The 18,306-nt window shown below is 45.7% G+C and overlaps 1 protein-coding gene across 8 annotated transcripts in view; it reads left to right on the forward strand.

The window, feature by feature from the left end:
* Positions 1 to 18,306, forward strand: part of ARHGAP17 (Rho GTPase activating protein 17) — an 88,528-nt gene that overhangs the window by 49,713 nt on the left and 20,509 nt on the right. For all 8 annotated transcript variants that reach the window (XR_013552884.2, XR_013552885.2, XM_078439970.2 and 5 more), the window contains exons 8-15: positions 3,094 to 3,162; positions 3,336 to 3,417; positions 7,301 to 7,428; positions 9,039 to 9,150; positions 10,204 to 10,285; positions 12,465 to 12,545; positions 14,781 to 14,894; positions 17,567 to 17,658. Coding sequence is in view for 6 of the 8 variants with exons in the window: in XM_078439970.2 (XP_078296096.2) it covers positions 3,094 to 3,162; positions 3,336 to 3,417; positions 7,301 to 7,428; positions 9,039 to 9,150; positions 10,204 to 10,285; positions 12,465 to 12,545; positions 14,781 to 14,894; positions 17,567 to 17,658 (760 nt within the window). In the remaining 2 variants the exon portion in view is untranslated. The remainder of the gene's footprint in view (positions 1 to 3,093; positions 3,163 to 3,335; positions 3,418 to 7,300; positions 7,429 to 9,038; positions 9,151 to 10,203; positions 10,286 to 12,464; positions 12,546 to 14,780; positions 14,895 to 17,566; positions 17,659 to 18,306) is intronic.

Consider the following 18,306-nt stretch of genomic DNA (forward strand, 5'->3'; position numbering starts at 1 on the left):
ATACTATTTTTTATGTCATTAAATAAATTACAGATTAGATGGTTAAGTGATCTCATTCTCTGTACATCTATCTGTGAAGATAGATCTTTATTCTAAATGTTATTTGAGGTGTTAAAGAAACAGGTCTTCGCTGAGCCTTAGGGTCATTGACCTAAGCTTTTCTTCCTCTTACTATTCAGCATTTTTCCAAAAGTGGTCTCTATTAGATAGTGTTGGGACTGTTATATTTTAGTTTGTGTAAGTCACGCTATAATTCATTCTTCAAGATAATGAATTTTAGGATCAATTAACTGCAGTAAAATGAGTTGTTTAAAACTGAACTCACAAAGTCATGCCATAGCCTTTGCATTTGAAAAGATGACCTTCAGATAAATGCTTCTGATAAAATGGTCTCATAGTGGCTTATTCCTGTTCAGAAGAGTTACAGAGGTCTTGGGACTCTGGACTGGTGCATTATGGGCTGATGTGTCTTCTCTCGACTTCCACCCCAGAGCTTCTCAATTCAGATGGTGAAAACTTGTGAAAATATCTTCTGTCTCTGTATGCTAACTTCTGGGTAATTTCCCAACATCTAAGTTCTGTTTCACTGATTTTCTCTTTAGCTAAGTCTCATCTGCTGTATAATTAATCAACATTGAGTTTGGAATTTCATTTACTGCACTTTTCCATTCAAATTTCTTCAGGTCAGCCTTTTTTGATACTATGATATTGTTCTCTAGTGCCTGTTTTTTTTTTAATGTCTTTAACCATTTTATGTATACTTACTGTAACAATCTTTGGTAATTCTGTTTCCTCAGTGAGAGTGGTGGGAGTTTACTTCGTGGTGGATTGTTTCTTCCTGTGTTTTGCAATTTTGTATTGTGAATTCATTTTAAGAGAGACTTTATCTGTGGGACTCTTAAGGATTGGGAGTGATTTTCCCTACAGAGTATTACCAGTTCAAGGCCATTTTTAACGAACTTAAACTTTCTCAGTTAGGAGAAAAGATTAGGATTCCTGAACCACACGTATTATAAACATAGACTTCAGACCTTCATGAAATCAGGCTGTATTTGTAAAATCCAGGAAAATATTTTTACTTTCCCAATGCAAAACACATATACTCTATTCTTTCCATATACTACTGAGCGAATATTTTCTGATCCACCCTTCCGCTGAGGATATAGTTTCTCAGGGATCTTTGTGTGTGATGAGAGCATACTTGTCAGTTACAGTTCCTCACCTTGCCGGGCCCAAGGCTTCATTTTCTGTCCTCTGACTCCACGTGACTGCCAGACTCCAACACCTTGGCCATCAAGAGTGGCATAGACCCACCCAGGTCATCCCCAGCTTCCACTTGTCAGGCCTTTTCCTTTAAAAAAAATTTAATGCTTCAAGTTTTTATTTAAATTCTAGTTAGTTAACATACAGCGTCATATTGGTTTCAGGAGTAGAATTTAGTGGTTCATCACTTACATACAACACCCAGTGCTCATGCCAACAAGTACCCTCCATAATGCCCATCACTCATTTAGTCTAACCCCTGCCCACCTCCCACCAGCAACGCTCGGTTTTTTCTCTGTCGTTAAGAGTCTCTGGGGCCCCTGGTTGGCTCAGTTGGCAGAGCATGTGACCCTTGATCTTGGCGTCGTGAGTTCAAGCCCCATGTTGGGTGTGGAGCTTACTTTTAAAAAAGTCGCTTTTATCGTTTACCTCCCTCTCTCTTTCTTTCTCCTACGTTCCTCTGTTTTGTTTCTTAAATTCCACTTATGAGTGAAAGCCCTTCTCTCTTCCTTTGTGTTCTTTCTCCTGTGCCCTGCCCTCTTTCTCTTCTCTTTCTCTCCCTTTCTTTTTTGGAGATGTGTGCTGGATCTCCGTGAATTTACTCCATTGCTTTCCCAGTTATTCTCAACGAATGTTTGTTGCTCCCAACTAGCATTCCTAAGTTTTTTCATAAATGAGAAGGGCCTTCATGTTAATTTGTGCACCTTGATGCTAAAAACAGAAGGCAGTACATTTTAGAAACATATACGTATGTAATTCAAATACAACCTAATTCAAGTATAATATAAGAAACATACATGTATATATACATACATATATATATATATATATATATACACACAATTGCCTAATCTATCACTTTTAAGCAAATTATTTAATTTTTATAAGCAATTCATCTACGTTAGTTCAAGTATCAAAAGCATAAAGCAATATACAGTAAGTCTTTCTTCCACCCTTGTCCTGCTTCTACCGAATTTCCTCTGCTCCCAAAAGGTAACCTCGATTGCCAATTTCTTGTTTTTTCTTGCGGAGGTATTTTTATGCTAATGTGGCAGCAAAAATATAACATTTTTTTCTCTTCTATTTTTACACAGGTGGTAACACAGCATAACTAATGCTCTATACTTGTTTTTTTTTTTTAATGTTTATTTATTTATTTTGAGAGAGAGAGTGGGGCAGGGGCAGAGGGAGACAGAGAGAGAGAGAGAATCCCAAGCAGGCTCTGCACTGTCAGCACAGAGCCCAATGCAGGGCTCAATCTCATGAACCATGAGATCAGGACCTGAGCCAAAATCAAGAGTCTGGATGCTAAACCGACTGAACGACCCAGGCACCCCTATATTTCACTTCTTTTTTTTCTTTTTCTTTTTTTTTTTTTTTTTTTTTTTTTAATGCTTATTTATTTATTTTGAGAGAGAGAACCAGCCAGCATGGGGAGAGGCAGAGAGAGGACAGAGAGAAAGGATCCCAACCAGGCTCCAAACTGTCAGCGCAGAGCCCGACGTGAGGCTCAATTTCACCAACTGTGAGATCACGACCTGAGCTGGAGCTAAGAGTTGGACACTTAACAGATTGAGCCACCCAGGTGGCTGTATATACTTCACTTCTTAATAAGGAATATTAACCGTGTATCTTGGAGATCTTCCCACATCATTCCCCTAATAAGCTTCCTTTTTTGTTGTTGCTGTTGTCCCAATGTATGGTTATACCAGGCAATTGATGGATGTTTATTCTGTGGCTCTTTCCATGACGTTTTGCTCTAAGAGCTCATGGATATTAATTCTCAGATGCCATTTTCTTCAGTGACCTCTCTTCTCTTCCACTCACCAGGACCAGCTTGCAGCGGACATGTACAACTTTATGGCCAAAGAAGGGGAGTATGGCAAATTCTTCATTACGGTAAGCACCTGGCCTTGACAAAGTATGAAAACATTGTAAAAATGGAGTCATTTTAGTTTTTTTGTTTTGTTTTGTTTTGCAAAAGATTTCATTTTTGGTTTTGCTCAGCCATTGTGTGTGTGTCCATCCGATGCTAACGTTGCTTTTGTTTTTGAATGTGGGTCTGTTCTCAGTTATTAGAAGCCCAAGCAGATTACCATAGAAAAGCATTAGCAGTCTTAGAAAAGGCCCTTCCCGAAATGCGAGCCCATCAAGGTAATGTAACCTGCGTGCTGGCTGATGCCTCCTTTTTGCCTCTGCCACTTGCGCTCTGTTCTTCTTCACCCTGACTCCTTTGCATGCATTTCCTTTGGATAACGCCTTTCTCCTCGGAGAGTACTGTTTCCCAGCATAATCTCATCTTTCCTCGCCGCATTCTCTAATTTCTTCCAAACCCAAATTAACATACTAATGGGACATGTGCAATTCTGACATGTTCAGTTGCTGGACCCTTTGGGGGAGTACCTGTATGTGTTTTCGTGTCTTCTCCTTTTCCGGGTCAGTTATTTGTTCCCTTGGGTTTAACTCTGACCCTGCGACTCCAAGAGCATACATTCTGGGGAAAATATTGGACTTCGCCAAAGGGATTTTAGAAGCCAGTACTTGATAGCCCCTCATCAGGCACTCAGTTGGTGGGAATGAACCATGAGGCCATAGACAACTTCCTTCCCCCTCTTCCTTGCCTGCATACAAGGCTCTTGTTCTCAGCACTCACGTTCTGCCCGCCACACTCAAGCTTTCAGCAGACTTTACCCACAAGTCATGAGTGGACTGAACTTCCTTCTGATGTTTAGTTTTAGCCCAACATTAGAGCTTTTGATTCTCATTTTCTCATTTGCCATCAGAGCATCTGCCAGCAGAGATCCGAAAACCTGGTTGAGGCAGAAGTTATTCTGTCTTCTTTGGACCTATTGTACTCTTTGGTTGTGTAGACCCCGCATTTGGAGCCTTGGTTCCCCCTGCAGAACCTTTGGTCTCAAGCCAGGTGCTGAGCGCAGTGACTCTGTGATTGCGAAAGAGAGCGAGCGTGTGTGGGTGTGCACGCACACCAGCACCCTCAACAACGCCACTTCTCTAAATTTGAGGAGGCCCCGATCTGCATAGGCAGATCTTCACCCAGCTCGAGTGCATGCATCTGATGAGCTCTTCCTAGGGCAAGCTGCTCTTGCTTTCCTACGTGATCCGGTTTCCTCGTTTGTGGATGACGAGGTCAAGTCCCCGTGAGAGGGAATGAAGCTGCTGGTGTACATCCAGCCTTGCAAGGGGCAGGCTCTTGCCGGGCAAGTTCCGAGCTCCAGGCGTGTGTATTTATGGGATACCTACCGTGTGCCTGGCCCCGTGTAGGACAAGATGGTAACCGTCATCATCTTAGCCTTTGAATGAATTAAAACCTGGTTTGGAGCTGACGAACAAGCACAGCAAAAGGGAAGATTGGGTTTTGTGAGCAGAACTTTAAAAAAAAAAAACCCAAAATAACCTCTTTTTTTCCCAAGGCTGTTTTCCCTGGAGAAGTAGGTCAGCCAGTGACAGGGAACAGGAAAGTTCATTGTTAGGGCTGTGCTCTTCCCCCTCCTGCCCTCCTTGTCCCCAGAGCCCCTTCCTGGTGACAGTTCCCATCTCACCAGCGTCTTCGGCCTCACAGCCTTCTCAGTGCTGGTTCCCTCTGAGGGCCTGCTGTGCCCTGAAACTCCACACATCCCAGAAAGCAAGCCGATTCTTCCCCTCACGCCAGCTGTCCCTTCGTCCTCTGGCTCTCCCGGGTGCCGCCTTCCTCCAAACCATCCGGGCTTGAACTTGGAGCCACCTGTTGCCGGGGTCTGCCCTTCCTGCCTTCTGCTAGGCCTTCTCCTCCTCTCATGCCGTCTCCCCGCCCCGGGCCTGTGTCACTTCACGCGTGAACTGTGGAATCAGATATCACTTCTGAGACTCAAGGTCCCTGGACTTTTCTCAGCTGGTCTTCCTTGGTCTGTTTCATTCATCTAAGCCCCCCTCCTTTGAGAAGCCTTCTCTGAAGCCAACAGCACACACCTTGTCTCCTGAGTCACTCTAGCATCTGTGGTCTATGCCAGGGGTCGCAAACAGCCACATCTCATTAAAAAAAAAATGTTGCCATCATTGAAACACCAGACACCTTCATGCAGCAATCTGGTTTCTGGCTTCTCCTGGAAGTTGTGGGAGTCTGGCAACCCTGGATCTGTTTTCCTACATGGCAGCATGGGTGGGCGCCAGGCGCAGGGCTGGTATGTCCCTGGCCCCTGTGGGCAACTGCATTTGTGACCCTCATCTATACCATTTTTTGGCCATGACTTAGCACACATGCGTTGTCTTGTGAATGAGTGTTGTACGTTTACATGTGTGTCTTATATTTATTTGGGGGGAGGGGGGTGTTGTGAACTGTGGGTGCCGCTGTGGCAGCCAGCACTTGACTGGTCTGTTGTGTGAGAGGCCGGCATCCTCAGGGCGGTTTGGCTCAGGAGTCGTCTAGGTCACTGGTTCTCACGTCCACCCTCGGCCAACATTACACCGCGGTGCGGGGCAGGGCACACCGTAGAGTGTTTACTAGAAAGTTCCAGCAGGTGTTTGGAGAACACCCAGCCCTTGCCGCCACGGGGTCAGGCATGTGGGGTGGCCGTGATGGCAGGTGCCATTTGCAGAATTCCCCCGGGGCACTCTGATGTATCTCCCGGGGGGGGGGGGGGGGTCATGTGGCCGTTTTCTGCCTGATTGAGAATCCTCGTTTTAGATGAAAGGGACAAAGTATGAGGGGGAAGGTCTGGCCTCTGAGAGGGCTGTCACGGAGAAGGGCCAGGCCTCTGGATGCTCTTGCTGCTAGGAATTATGCTGACCATGGCTGGGGCTGGGGCCGGGGCCAGGGCCAGGGCCAGGGCCAGAGATGAGGAGGGCGCCTGCCTCTCTTGCCCTCACCTCTCTTCAACCGGGACCCCACTCGCTCTTCCCATCGATTCTAGCCTTGCACAAGCTCTCAGGCCCAGGGACCTGGGGATTCCATTCTTCTTCCTCCCGCTATGTGCAGATCACACGATGGGGCCTGTCCCTGCTCTTTCATGTAGTGGAGTCTAAGAGGACACACCAGGGTGATCGTGCCTGCTTTGAACTCGTGGTTCAAACAGCAGAGCGTCTGAAGGATAATTGTCCATTGGTGGTGCGGAGGAGGACGGGAACCTTTCCCGTCACCGGAAGGAACTAAGTGTTCCTCAGCTGAGCATTTTTCTTGGGCCGGTTTCCCCTCTTCTGTGTCCGTGTGCTTCTTGGGCAGCGGTAGATGTGCACAGGACCCGCAGGCGGGCCAGACCCAACCGAGTGCTTCTCATCCCAATGGGACACATCCATTCGCTAAACTCTTGTTTCTGTTTTGCTGCTTTATTGTATGTATTTCTGCTAAGCTGCCTCAAATCTCTTATGGAGTGGAGCAGAGTATCTGACCCCAAAATAATATAAATGATCGCTTTACTGCTGGCACAGGCTTCAGCCTCAGCTGCTTTGGGGCTGCGGATCCCGCGTTGTTCCCTACGCAGAATGTTTGGGGCCTGTCTGGGGCTCCGGCATTCGGAAGCACTGCATGTCACGGAGACGTTGCATTTGCTACGAGTTCCCATCGGCCATCTTCCGGTCTTGTGTGATGATGCTTGGCTTGTGTTTAAAATCTTAAGAAGTTATTTCCTCTTGCACTGAGGGAGTCCCCTAGATGGAAGGCCAGTGCTGCTTTGCGTGGCTGGAATCAGTTTCCTTCCAGTGAAATCAGGGTGCCTAGACGCATCCTCGGTGTAGGGCCAGGCAGCCCACCAGTCCCATGCAAGAGCACCCTCGTGACTTCAGCTGGGCCGCTCTCACGGGGTGCCACAGAGGGTGTTCAGGGCTTCTGCTCCGCAAGTAACCTCCCAGCCCCATGCCTATTTTTGCTCTAGTAAATGGTAAACAGCAAAAGCAAACAGAACAGATGTTTCCCCTTTTCCCAAAGCCTCAACCACCAGTCCGCTTAAAAAAAAAAGATCCCCTTTGGTAATTTGGGGGAGGAAAAAGACCCCCCATTGATGCCGTGACGTTGTTGGGTGTCTCACTGGATGCTTTGCTGCTCTAGATAAGTGGGCGGAAAAGCCAGCCTTTGGGACTCCTTTGCAAGAGCACCTGAAGCGGAGCGGGCGTGAGATTGCACTGCCCATCGAGGCCTGTGTCATGCTGCTTCTGGAGACAGGCATGAAGGAGGAGGTAAGGGCGCCGAGCGGGCCTGCTTGCCGCCATCTGTACTGTGTAGACCCGTTGGTGGTTTTCCCACATTTTGAGACCCTGCACATTGGACACTGTGAATAAAACCAAATTCATAGGAAAACAATACTTACCCTTTCCGCCTGCAGTACACTCTGACTTTCTTTTGTCCCCTTGATTGTTTCACGTTAGACTCTGGCTGTGATTTGTGGCATTGACTTTCATGATGCATTAAATGGACCAGAGCTTCCGTGAACTTTGTTCGTAGCGAGAATCTTACCCTCGTGTGGTACTGTGCAGTTTTGGTGGAGGTTTATTTCATGGGTATGGTATCCTTACCGCAGAAAAACCCAGGAGCCGAGCAGGTCTTGTTACTTACTCCCTGTGTAGATAAGGAATTCGGCACATAGTGAGCTCATGGTGGGGGGATGAAAATCAAATGCTGAGTCTTTTTTTTTTTTTTTTTTTCCTTTTAAGAACCGTATTGAGGGGCGCCTGGGTGGCTCAGTCGGTTAAGCATCCGACTTAGGCTCAGGTCATGATCTCGCGGTCCGTGAGTTCGAGCCCCACGTCAGGCTCTGTGCTGACAGCTCAGAGCCTGGAGCCTGTTTCAGATTCTGTGTCTCCCTCTCTCTCTGACCCTCCCCCATTCATGCTGTCTCTCCCTGTCTCAAAAATAAATAAACGTTAAAAAAAAAAAAAAAAAAAAAAAGAACCGTATTGAAGTATAATGTAGATAGAAAAATGTATGTATCATAAGTGATGCATTGATAAATGTTAACAAACTGAGCCTACCTGTGTGATCAGCATCCAGATCAAGGAACACTCTAGAAGCCCTCTTGTGTTTGCTTCCAGGCACTGCCCCATCCCCCACTGACATGACCCCAACTTCTAGTAGCCGAGATCAGAGCTTCTCAGCCGGGGCTAAATTTTGTCCCCTTTTGGGAGCGATTTGGCGAAGTCTGGACACATTTTTGATTGTCACGATTTTGGAGGGGGGTTGCTCCTGGCCTCTAGTGGGCAGAGACCAGGGCTGCTGCTAATAAGCAGCCTGCAACGCACAGGACAGGACCATGATGAGGAATTACCGCTCCTGAAATGTCAGTACTGCTGAGACTGAGGAACCCTGCCTAGATTTATTTTGCTTAAAACCCGAATCTCATAACTCCTGGACCAGTGTCTTCACAGTCCTGCCTTTCTTGGGCGACCTTCACGTGTTTTTCTCCAAGTAACTTTTAGAGCAGTGAAAATGACTAAGGGGCCTAGTCTAACAATTTCTCATGAGATGTCCATTAGAAAAAAAACAAAAGAATCCTAAATTTAGAAAATCTGTAGCAATCAGCCTTGTGGAAGTATAAAATAGCACATTTAGTAGATTTCTAATAGAGACAGGTATTTTAGCAGCAGGGCAGGGCACGAGCGCTCGCTGATCGGGAATGCGCTGCTCTCTGCCTGCGCTTGTCCTCGTCACCCTTCCTGGCAACCCTACAAGGCAGGCAGTGTTCCCGCCCTCAGAGAGGGGTCTGCAGGGCCGGGGCAGAAGGCTCTTCCATCGGATTTGTACTGCCGCCCCCAACTTGAACGTGACACTGATGGCTTTTTGTTGTCTTCAGGGCCTTTTCCGAATTGGAGCTGGGGCCTCCAAGTTAAAGAAACTGAAAGCTGCTTTAGACTGCTCCACTTCTCATCTGGATGAGTTCTACTCAGACCCCCACGCTGTAGCAGGTGAGCCGCAAGGAGTCGCCCTCAGGGTGGGTGGCAGGTCGCATCTCAGACAGAGCATCAGTCAAAAATCCAGTTCTGGGGGCGCCTGGGTGGCTCAGTCAGTTAAGCATCCGACTCTTGATCTCAGCTCAGGTCATGATCCCAGGGTCAGACGTTCAAGCCCCGCGTTGGGTTCTGTGCTGAGTGTGGAGCCTACTTAAAAAAATTTTTTTTTCATTTTAGGTTTAAGTGACAGATAAAATTGAAATGGTCTCCCTATATAAGTTTAATTGGAAAAAACTGAAAGGACAAATAGAACAGTGTGCAACTCTTGATCTGGGGGGTCATGGGTTCGAACCCCACATGGGGTGTAGAGATTACTTAAATGAATAAAACTTTTTTAAAAAGCTGAGTGTACACACACACACACACACACACACACACACACACACGTCTTTTCTGTTCTGGAGGGTTTATTTGTTTCTTTGTTTTCCTGATTATTACGTAAAAGGTGAAGGTGGTTTATAATCCAGATATTTGGAGACATACTTGTATTTCCTTCCCTTCTTTTTTTTTTAATAAAAAAAAATTTTTTTAATGTTTATTTTTGAGTGAGAGAGCACAAGCAGGGGAGGGGCAGAGAGAGAGGGAGACAGAGTCTGAAGCAGGCTCCAGGCTCTGAGCTGTCAGCACAGAGCCTGACAAGGGACTCGAACCCATGAACCGTAAGATCATGACCTGAGCTGAAGTCAGATGTTCAACTGACTGAGACCCCAAGTGCCCCTTTCCTTCCCTTCTTTCACCTTCAGACTGGAGATCTTCCTGGGGAAGTGATGTCTATTAGAAGGTGACTTTGAAGCTAATTTTGTTTTCCATTGATCCCTCTCTATATTATGCAAGAGACAGAATTTGTTTTAGGAGCACCTAATTCTCTAGCCACTCCCGCTGGTTAGTGGCTTGTTCTAGATACTCTCGGAAGGTGGTAACTGAGATCATTTCAGCTTGCAAAGTAACACGCCCCAGATTCCCATGCTTACCCCTGGACATACTCAAAGTGAGTGTTAATAATTCCAGGTGCTTTAAAGTCCTATTTACGGGAATTACCTGAACCTTTGATGACCTTCAGTCTGTATGAAGAATGGACCCAAGTGGCAAGGTAAGTTTAAAGAACACGGAGTTTTATAAGTTAAAGGAATATTATGGAATATTATCTTCCCTTTGTGAATTATCTTACTCTTGGATATAGAATAACATTAAAATAGCACATTCATTATTTAGCATGCTCTTAAGTTGAGGGTGAAAATAATTGAGTGTGAGTATGATTTTTAGTATAGGAAAGTCACCCCTAGTGCATTGGCTTCAATATGTGTGATGTATATCGATGAAGACATATAGTGGAACCCACACTAATAGATCAGCTGATCCCAAGCCCCTTTTATATTGAAGACAGCCCTATAACGGGGACAGGTGTCGTAGTGATCGGTGGCGATGTGCCCGGTGAACTGTGGAAGCTCAGCAGGGCAATAATACAATGTTGATGGCACCAGTCATGACAGTTTACACTTGCTGAGCATTTACTGTGTCCTAAGTACCTACTAAGCTTTGTACCCATTACCTCCTGTAATCCACAATCAATGACCTAAAGGGAAGATGCCGTTATCCTTATTTTTTACAGACGTGGAAACTGAAACTTGGGGAGGAACAGGGCCAAGGTAACAGCAAGTAATTGGCAGAGTGGGAATTTAGACCCAGACCTGTCGGACCCAAAGACTGGGCCTCTATCTTTGTCCCTTCCCCTCCACCCCCAGCTTCAGTCTGTCCAGGAGCCGCTGGCAGCTTTGTCCAAAAAGTCCCAGGGGCTTCGATCTGGCCCACCAGCCTGCCTCCCTGTTAGCTTGTGCCTCACGGTTCTGACTCACCTCCTCCGGCAGGTCCCTAATTCCTCACCCCTAAGGGAAGAGGAACAAATCTCCCTTCCCCTCCACCCCTTCCCCTGTCTTTAGCCACTGTCACCCATTCCCAGCAGATGGGCCGCTGGGTCTGATCGGCTCGGTTGCGGCAGGAGGTGGGGCTGCCTGTCGTTTTAACCGCATTTGCGCCAGAACCTTTGTGGCCACAGAATGCGAAACACGTCCTGGGTAGGTGATGAGGTTTTTAAAGTCAGAATAAGTTCTTAGTTATGGTCATATCCTTGGAACCTGCGTGTGGCCCAGCCTGTTGTAAGGGTCCATGTTTGTGGGGCTGAATAAATGGAACCCAACATCAGTGTCAGGTAGGGGAGCTTTCTGGGGTCTCTTTTCTTAGGTAGCCTCTACTCCTCCCGAACTTGATTCTTCTCTCAGTTCTGAGACTCTCAAACTCATCCCTGTGAGGAAATACACTTTTCAAAGAAGGTATCTGTTTATTGGTGTATTGATTCCATATACTTGAGAAATGTCAGCATGGGCCACCATCCCATCCCGGTGACACATCGACTGGCCTTTAAAGTATCATTGTGTTTGGGGAGCTTGGGTGGCTCAGTACGTTAAGCATCCTACTCTTGATCTTAGCTCAGGTCTTGATCTCAGGGTCGTGAGCTCAAGCCCTGTGTTGGGCTGCACATGGGGCGTGAAGCTTACTTAAAGTATAATTACGTTTGACCCCTTCTTGTAACTCCAGATTGCTTTAGTTGTGGAGGATGTTTTAGATCCAAAGGTGTATTGTGTGGGCAACTTCTAACGTGCTCTCCTCCTGGCGGGCAGGGGTGACTGATCTCATCTGGCCCTTTTTTGTGTCTGTGAAAGTTTGTGTGTTGGAACTGTAGAGCAGAAGAGCTCCTGCAAATGCTTCAGCACAGAAAAGGGCTTCTTGGCCTGGAGACTTGGAGTGGCATGAAGGGCAGGGAAAGACACTGGTACCTGGGTGCCTGGGAGCTTGGCCACCTCATGTGTGGCTGGGCCGACAAGAGTCCTGGGCTCCATGAAGCCACACACAGAGATACGCATTTTCTAGACGGAATTTTCGGTGGTGTCTTGTCTCACGAGTGCCGGGCATTGGCACGGGCAGTTTGCACGGCGATGCTTCTGGAAACTCACAGTCACTCGGTAGAATCAACACTCTCATCCCCTGTTGGGCACGTCAGGAGATTGAGTCTCAGTGAGGCTAACCAACTGCCCAGAGTTAAATATTTAGTTGGTATCTGACTCCAAATTTATTTATTTCCAAATCTACCCTGTGTCACAACTGTGCTTTCTCTGTCAACGAAGACATTGCTGTTAATGTAGCCTGTTGACAGAGGTGTTACTAATAGGTGTTTTGATAAAGAGTTATGAATACCGGGTTTTTTTTTTCCTCAGTGTGCAGGATCAAGACAAAAAACTTCAAGATTTATGGAGAACATGTCAGAAGTTGCCACCACAAAATTTTGTTAACTTCAGGTACGAATGACCGGCATTCTGCAAATTAAGCTACCAAGCCACAGCGACTCTGGAGTGAAGAAAGGTTCCACCTGCAGCAGAGGCCACTTAATTCAAGTGCACTACAGAAGTGCTTTGGGGGGTGCCTGGGGGGCGCAGGGCATGGGATTTGATGTGTGTTATCGTGCTGCACCTGAAGCACCTGATTGCGTCCACACGAACACGTGAGTTGCCTGGTCAGTTTACCACTGCAGCTACGGGGAAGAAGGTTCTCGTGGAAAACTGGCTTGACTGCACATTGGATTCAGAGTCTAAGTTGTTCAGTATAGGGGCGCGCTGGGCTGGCTTAGTTGGTGGAGCATGTGACTCCTGATCTTGGGGTTGGGGTTGTGAGTCAAGCCCCACATTGGGGATAGAGATAGATGGATGGGTGGATGGATGGGTAAATAAGTAAGTAAATAAGCAAGCAAATAAGTAAGTAAATAAATAAGATTTTCCAGCATGTAAAAGGCAAAAATTAATAATTCTATTTTCTGCAATAGTGCTTTTATACGCTACATAAATTTATCTTTAATAGAGCATAAATCATCCCATTAAATGAAAGGTCAAGAACTGAAGATGATGTATTGCTTTATGGAATAGCTAGGTTTCTAAGAAAACTTACCACAGAATAAATTTCTAGAATTTAACCTCTATTTTCCTTTTGACTTAAAATGTGACTCTGAAGAAGCATAGAGAGAAGGATAAAAGGTAGCCCTAAGTCATTGAAAACCAAAGAGAATTCTGTACAGGGGACTTGGCCCAAAATGACAAATACTCTACTGGTGAAATTTCTAGTATGTTACCTGACCTTTAATTTCAGTCCTGGATTCGACCACTAAACTAAGCTAAATATTCCCTTTTAATACCTTAAGTATCAACTTTGCCTTAGGAATATGTTAATATTCTTAGTAACCTTCATTGCTTCATTTAGCACACCCAGCCTGGGATTACAGATAGTCTTGGTTAGAACTATGGTGGAACTTTAGGATTTGGCTTCTTCTTTTGTTTATTTTACTCTTTATAATTTTTACTAATTGTATTTGTAATAGGGAGTATGTTCCCATAGTTCAAAATTCAAAAGCTGTACAGAGAAGAATCTCTCGCATATATACACATACATACATTTCTTTCTCTCACATGCTTCCCTTTTTGTAAAAAACCAAATGGTAGTATATATTGTATACATCATTCTCTTTAACTTCTTTGCTGGATATACATCCTAAAGATTTTTCCATAACAGTACATAACAATTTTTTATGGCTGCATAGTAGTCTACTGTATGGATATATTATAATTTATGTATTTAAAATTTTTTTTTAGGTTTTTTTTATTTGTTTTGAAAGAGCAAGTGGGGTGGAGGCAAAGAGAGACACGGGAGACAGAGAGAGTCCCAAACAGGCTCCGCACCACAGCGTAGAGCCCTGCTCATGAACTGTGAGATCATGACCCGAGCTGAAATCAACAGTCAGATGCTTAACCAACTAAGCCACCCACGCGCACCGCCCCCCCCCGGCTTTTTTTTTTTTAATTATTTTTAAGTTTGTTTATTTATTTTGAAAGAGAGAACAAGCAGGGTAGAGGCAGAGAGAATTTTTTTTAAGTTTATTTATTTATCTTGAGAGAGGGGGAGGGGCCCAGAGAGAGGATTCCAAGCAGGCTCTGCACTGACAGCACGGAGCCCAATGCAGGGCTTGAACTCACAAACCTCGAAATCATAGCCTGAGCCACCCAGGCGCCCCTGAGGTACTGTGCTTATATAGAAGAGAGTATATCTATATGATAAATTGGAGATTTTCATAATTACTACATAAAGCATTTTCAAATACGATTTCCTTTAAGCAGTGTACCTATACTTGTATTTTTTTATGTTTGTATTAAAATATATTGAGCCCACAGCTAATCCTATTGTAATTGAGGGGTACATAGGTAGGGCATAAAGGAGAAATGGATTAGAAATATACAGTAAATAGGGATTGAATCATTGAGGTTTACACGTGAGCTCTTTTCCTCTTCCAAGCCCTAACGTGGGGCTTTCTGTTCTCTGAAGCAAAGAACACAGGACTTTGTAAAATACTGAACCTGAGCCAGATTCTGATTTAGTGGCACTCTGCAGTTAGCACCTGAGCCATCTGGAACTGAGCGCGTGGGCAGGAGGATGCTATAAGTGCAAAGGTTTCAGAGTATGTGCTTTCTCTCTTCTCGTTTCTTCCATAGGTATTTAATCAAGTTCCTTGCAAAGCTTGCCCAGACCAGTGACATTAATAAAATGACTCCCAGCAACATTGCAATTGTGTTAGGCCCTAACTTACTATGGGCCAAAAACGAAGGGTAAGTCTTCCCCGTGTGCCTGGATTCATCTCTTCTCTCCACCTGGTGGGAATAGACACATTCCGGTGTAAGATGCACTTCAGAGTTGCGCTTCTGAACTTGGGTCTTTCCATTTAGCCAACATTCTTGGAACACTGCTGTGAACTGGGTCCTGTCCCTGGTGCTGGTCACATGCACAGTCCTCAGAGGGTCCCACTCTTGGGCAGTCAGGCAGATGAACAGCTGTGGCACAGTGATGAGCTCTGCACATAGTCTGTGCCCATGGGGATGCTGTCACAGATGTTATAAAGTCGGATGACCATGGTACTTACTGAAGGAACACAGCTCAGGCTGAGAGTTCAGGGAGAGCCTCGCACGGCACTTGGGCTGTACTTGGATGAATGAATACCTTCCTGCAGGTGCGACCAGATAAGCAAAGTCATTGCAGGCATGAAAGGGTCTGGTTGCTAATTTGGGGCTGGGAGTGCTGTCATATGGTCTTGTATAATCAGGGGCCAGGAGACTGTGACTGGGGATTATGCAGCCAGAGCCAGGTTCTGAAGAGCCTCACGTATCTTGCTGAGGTTTAGAACGAATTTAAGGGATCATAAGTGGTCAGGGAGGCATCAGGGTTTCTAAGCAGAAGAATGACTTCATCCAACCATATTTGGAAAGATAATTTGCTGGCACTGAGAAATGTGGATTGGAGGAGAAGGGTCAGGGAGACCAGCTAGAAAGCTCCTGGGAAATCACTGACACTGACATTTATTCTGTCCTGGGGCATAATAATTAACCTCATTTCAATCCTCACAAATAACCTTTCGAATAGGTGCTTCTGTCCTCATTTTTACAGAGGAGGACCAGTAACTTGCCTAAGTTTGCACAGCAGGGAAGTCATGGGACCCCCAGGCCACATCCCGAACCTTACCCACCGCCCCGGGACTCCCTCCATGTTTCTTCATATTGGAAAATCAGGGGCGGTCCTCATCTCCATTAAAAAAATTGCAGTGACTTTCTGAATTAAAACCTTTCTTTTTTTTTTTCATTTATTTATTCACTCATGCCCGCCCAACCATTATGTATACGATTACTTAAAAAGATCCAATATCATAAGGCAAAACTAACACTACGTTGATATACAAAGTTAACTACATACATCATATCTTACAGTCAATAAATTCCAGGCAGACCAAAGGATTAATTATATAAAAAGTGATGCCATAAACATGGCAGGTAGATACTTACTACCTTTTGGGATAGAGAGGTCTTTTCGAAACATAAAATTGGTGTAAACAATTTAAAAATGAATAGATTTGGCTCAACAGCTACAAACTTCTAAGTGTCAGAAAGCACCTTAAACAAATGGTAATTCACGAACTATGAAGGAGTTCCTCCAGAAGTGTCCAGAATATATTGAAAGGTCTTGCAAACCAATCAGCAGACAGTATCTCCTCAAAAAGAAAACTTGGCTGAGATCATGAGTGAAGAGTTGCTCCCTAGTCCAGCAGGGTTCTAAGGCACAAGGGCAATCAGAATCCAGGACGGAAGGGAGGACTGAGTGGGCAGTGGGGAAAATGTGCAACTGCGCTTGCATTTTAAGCTGGAATTTGAAAGGAGCTAGAACGTTTGCTTGATTGGTAATGGGGGTGAAGATGTTCTTCCCGGTGGGAAGAGAGGTCAGAGGGGTATAGAGGGAGGAGGGAGGTTTGGGGCAGTCAGGCAAGGGCTCCAGCCTCTTGGGGGGTTCAGTGTCCTCATTTATGACCCAGACCTTGTAACAGTCCATGTTGTAAACATTGAGTTCAGTGAGGTGAAGAACCTGACACACTGAAGCACGTGGGGGCTCCCTGGGTGTCAGGCCTTCGCAGCTTCTTGGCTTCTGTGGTGTTCTGACTCTGAACTGGAACGTGAGCTCCTTGACAGTGGGGATAGTGATTCTTACTTATTTTCTTCTTTTTGAGCCCTGACATTCACACTGTCAACTTCTGAACACGCATCTTGGGGCCAGATATGACAGCCTTAATACTGTGGGTTGTTTGTTTTTTTTTTTTAAGTTTATTTATTCATTTTGAGAGAGTGAGAGCAGAGGAGAGGCAGAGAGAGAGAGGGAGAGAGAGAGTCCCAAGCAGGCCCTGAACTGTCAGCACAGAGCCTGACGCAGGGCTCGAACCCATGAACCGTGAGATCATGACCTGAGCCGAAAGCAAGAGTCAGATGCTTAACCGACTGAGCCACCCAGGTGCCACCTTAATACTATGTTTACTGTGGGGGCTCAGGCTTTCTGATACGAGGGGCACAGCAAAACAATACATACTTTCTGCTGTATTATGGGCAAAACTGGTGGCGGTATCTTGGGTCTTACAAGATAACTACCATGGGCAACACTGTGGGAACACGGTGGGAAAATGCCTGGTTGACACCCTGCTCCGAACCAACTTAAAATCAGCATTTGGACTGAACACTGTTGTTCACTGGCTCACTTGCTGTTAACACGGTGCACGCAGACCAAGGAGCGATAATCAAGTGGGGGTAGTTTTTCCTCCTGGGGCGTCACCGCCACACTCCTAGGTCAGAGCCCCGTGCATCTAATTTTTGCACTTGTGCTTGAAGATTTTACCGTTTTAAAGTAATTACACTGCCGTGACACAACCTGCCTGGGGGAAGCACTTTGACTTTGTGAATGTCCTTTGCAGGTCGCTAGCTGAAATGGCAGCGGCCACATCTGTCCACGTGGTTGCGGTCATTGAGCCCATCATTCAGCACGCCGACTGGTTCTTCCCTGAAGGTAATTCACCTTTCCAACTTCACTGACCGCCCAGGCAACACAATAACAGTATAAGAAATTCTTCCGAGAAGAAAATGCATCAGTAATCCCTTCACCATTACCTAACCGGTTTCCCTTTTTCACGTTTCTTTTTTTTTTTTTTTTTTTTTTTTTTTTATTTATTTTTGGGACAGAGAGAGACAGAGCATGAACGGGGGAGGGGCAGAGAGAGAGAGGGAGACACAGAATCGGAAACAGGCTCCAGGCTTGGAGCCATCAACCCAGAGCCTGACGCGGGGCTCGAACTCACGGACCGCGAGATCGTGACCTGGCTGAAGTCGGACGCTTAACCGACTGCGCCACCCAGGCGCCCCTCACGTTTCTTTTTAAAATAGACCGCTTACGTTCATCTTTGACGTATTGGCCACCACATTATTTTGTGTTTCGCTTTGTCTCACTTAACGCTGGAGCTGTTCGCTCTAGCCAGCGTATACTGGAATACCCACTAGGCACCACATGCTGGTGGTGACGTGCTGTCCCCTGGAGGAACTTGGCCCTTGGAGAAGGACACATAAACAGATATTGTAACACATGGCGAGTGAGAAGGAGAGGCGGATAGTTTGACAAAGTCAGATGCTGGGCACAAAGAACCAGGGACTGCTTTGTGGA

This window comes from Panthera onca, chromosome E3 (assembly GCF_046562875.1).
Source record: "Panthera onca isolate mPanOnc1 chromosome E3, mPanOnc1 haplotype 2, whole genome shotgun sequence".
Classification (NCBI taxonomy): Eukaryota; Metazoa; Chordata; class Mammalia; order Carnivora; family Felidae; genus Panthera; species Panthera onca.